Consider the following 3,201-nt stretch of genomic DNA (forward strand, 5'->3'; position numbering starts at 1 on the left):
CGTGCTCCCCCCCCCCCCCCCCCCCCCCCCCCACAGGAAAAGATTGGGCTCATAAGCATGAGAAAGATGTGGCCTGGCTACAGGATTGGCAAAGCCCAGGTATAGAGTGGGTGGAATGTTCCAGAGCACCGTAAAGCCAAGTGAAATGCTTTCTTGCACATTCTCAGATGTTCTGGGATTCTGTACTTTTAGCAACCCTCCCCCCCCCCAATGCAACTGACACTTTTTGGGAAGCCCTGTTTAAGTACTGGATGTTCTGTTGGCTTAACCTTCCAGAGATTAGGGTGCCCAGGGAGGTGTCCCAGATACCAGCTGCCCTGATGAGACCTTGTTGAATCTTTCCAGGATCGGCGGCTCCTTCATTTTCCATTGGTGCAGGATCCAAGACCCCGGGGGCTCGGCAGCGGCTGCAGGCCCGCAGGCAGCACCCCCGCAAGAAATAGCCTTTGGCCTTTGCCCCATTCCGCAACTCCCCGCCCCCCTCACCCTTGCCCAAATCTGGACCTCAGCACCTGCTAGGAAGAGCCTCTGACCCTTCTAGTTCCATAAAGCAACCCTACCCCCGATCTCTGGCTCCCACCACCAGGGAGGTGGCGGTGGCCCCGGTGGCCGGTTCCTGCTCCGTGAGGGAGGCCGGGGTGAGGCCGGGGTGCGTGGGGCAGGAGCCTGATCCCTTTACTTGAACAGCTCCGTGGTGAGGCTGGAGAGAACGAAAGAAACGTCTGTACATACTGTCCTCGTCCTTCCCTGGCTCTTGTCTGGTGTATGAGCTTGGTCAGGTGGCCTCCCTTCCCGCCCCGAGGGCCGTCTCGGCTGACGGGGACGAAAGCACGGCCCTGGCCCACGTACTCTGCCGCCGAGCAGTGGATGACGGGAGTCGGGGAAGCGGGTCAGCCCCGCAGCTTTACCTTGCCTGGCTTGCCTGTAAACGTGGTTCTCCGCGGGTCCCATAGGGGCCTCTGCTTCCCCAGTTCTTGCTGCTTCGTCCCTCCCTGGTTCCCTGCAGGGTGTATTCCTTTTTAAAGGACCTTGAATCTAGCTTTGCCTTGGAGACCCCAGTGGGTGCTGCTCCTGCTGGTCCACTTCCTCCTGCCAAGTCTGAGTCCGTGTTTGTCCTCAGCCCTCTGCCAGTTTGGCCCCTAAAAGCTCGGTGGCTCGAGACTGTTAGCCTGGTAGAGCTGCAGGGGAGATACCTCGCTCCGGGGGAGCAGGAAGGGGGGAGGGAGCAGGCAGGACATCCTCCGCTGCCTCCTCCTCGCCGCCCGCCCTCCCCGCTGGCCTCCGTGGGGCTCGTCCGCCGCCTCCCCAGGGTTGTGTGTTTAAAGCCTTGTCCTGTGTTACTGTCTGATGCTCATGTCTACTGCTCTTTGAATCGAGTTTGGAGGAAGAATTGAATTGTATGAGTGGCGGCATGTTGGTAGTGCCGGACTTCACTGTTTCAAGTTTCTGGGGCCTCGCTAATTGAATGTGGAAGTAGCACCGCTTTACGGCTGCACGTGCTGACTCCTGGATTTTCAGATGGTGTTTTGACTTTAAGGGCTGGCAGCCCAAGAGGATGGGGCCGAGGGGGAAGCAAAGACCTCTTCCCTCCGCTGTTTCCCTCCCACCCCGCTGACCCCACTGTGGGCAAGAACCTCCCCAGAGTGTTCAAAAACCAAAATTAACGAACCACACTGCAAAATTTGCCCCCCTCCCCCCCACCTGCTCCCTGTTCCCAGATCGCATACCCCAGGCCCAGGAGCCTCGCTGCCATGCCCATCCTCTTTGGGAGAAGTATGAATGCGTGTGTCTAAATTAAAAAAAAAAATATTTAAACGTTTTTTAACAAAATAAAAATTTATTTTTGTATTTAAGCTAAATTGCCTTTTAAATTCCTTCAAGCTTGGTTCACTGAGGTGGTTAAGTATAAACGCTATTGACTAGGAACTAGCTGTATAGTTAAGTTATGCCTGTGTGAAGGAGAGGCTCACGCTGTCCCAGGCAGCTTTCCTGAGGGACTGGAGCCCCTTCGGGACACATTCTATAAACCGTAATTCTTATTTTATAAATAATGTGATGTAGATGTGACTTGTCCCCCCCCTCCCCCTTGCGACCTGAGGTTGAGTGTGGTGCAGGGGACTGCTCGCCCCCAGCCCCAGCAAGAGCGGACAGAGTTTACCTGTGTGGCGCCCAGAGGCCCAGACCTCAAGTCCCGAGTACCTGTTGGGGTTGGGGGTGGGGGTGGGCACGGGTCTAGAACCCAGGCTTCTAGCGATACCTTCCGGAAGGTAGATCTCTTAGTGTTAGTGCTCCGAGCTAGTTTACCTCAGGTCAACAGGCAGGACACTTGGCCCGGGAGCCCCGGAAGAGGGTGTCCCGGTGCGGCCTGAGTGTGTGTGTGGGAGTGTGTGTGTGGGGGTGTGTGTGTGTGTGTGTACATGTACGTGCACTGGACAGGAACGGGAGGCTGGGACTTTCCATTACAAATAAAGACTTAATTCCTGTGAGGCTAGTTGGAATTTTTAGTATGAATGTGAGATTTTTCTCCTTGCTTATGTCATTAAGAATAAAAAAAAAAACTGTGATCTATCGTAGACCATGCTTTTTATTTCTGTGGGCAGAGCGGTCACGAGCAAGAACACGACCCGGGAAGGGGCCCAGTGGTCAGGGAAGTCCCCGCTGTCCCTCTAGCCGGAGAATCAGGGCTACTGCCTTCCTTCCTAAAGCAATGAATAGAGAACCTTAAAAACCCGCCGGCTGAGCTGCAGGAAAGCCAGGGTCTTCCCCCCACTCTTCCCACCCGAGAAAGCGCAGCTCTGCAGACCTGCTCCGTGCAGGGCGGGGCGCCAGGGGCCGTGGCTCTGCGCCGTCTCTTCCTCCGCGGGGCGGCCCCAGGGGCGGGATCCAGTGCCGAGGCTCCAGCCAGGGAGACTGAGCTGGAAGGAAAGAACCAGAGTTAGATGTGCCCCTCTCTTCCGGCGTCTTCCAAGCAGGCCCCACCACCTCTCACTCACCCTGGCACCTCTACCCGTTCAAGTACGGCAACAAAGAAGCCGCTGGTGAGCGTGGTCTCAGGGGAGGCCCGCAGGCAGTGTTCAGCCCCTGGAAAAGTGCTGAGGCCACGGTGGGGCCAGGAGGGGAGGACAGGGACTAGCCTGTGGAGAACAGACTTCTGGGTAAAAGCAGCTCTCTTCCCCAGGACCCTGGTGGGGCGGGCAGAAC

The 3,201-nt window shown here is 56.8% G+C and overlaps 2 protein-coding genes across 5 annotated transcripts in view; one reads left to right on the forward strand and one right to left on the reverse strand.

Annotated features, from left to right (window-relative positions):
- The window catches only part of POM121C (POM121 transmembrane nucleoporin C), a 54,661-nt gene extending 52,095 nt beyond the window's left edge, over positions 1–2,566 (forward strand). For all 4 annotated transcript variants that reach the window (XM_077777948.1, XM_077777949.1, XM_077777947.1 and 1 more), the window contains exon 13: positions 346–2,566. In XM_077777948.1, coding sequence (XP_077634074.1) covers positions 346–443 — 98 coding nt within the window. In that variant the 3' untranslated portion in view covers positions 444–2,566. The remainder of the gene's footprint in view (positions 1–345) is intronic.
- Positions 2,567–3,201, reverse strand: part of NSUN5 (NOP2/Sun RNA methyltransferase 5) — a 12,272-nt gene continuing 11,637 nt past the window's right edge. Inside the window, 3 exon segments of the mRNA XM_077777865.1 lie at positions 2,567–2,699; positions 2,804–2,915; positions 2,994–3,134. Coding sequence (XP_077633991.1) covers positions 2,685–2,699; positions 2,804–2,915; positions 2,994–3,134 — 268 coding nt within the window. The 3' untranslated portion in view covers positions 2,567–2,684.

Source organism: Crocuta crocuta, unplaced genomic scaffold (genome assembly GCF_008692635.1).
Source record: "Crocuta crocuta isolate KB4526 unplaced genomic scaffold, BGI_CrCroc_1.0 scaffold217, whole genome shotgun sequence".
NCBI lineage: Eukaryota > Metazoa > Chordata > Mammalia > Carnivora > Hyaenidae > Crocuta > Crocuta crocuta.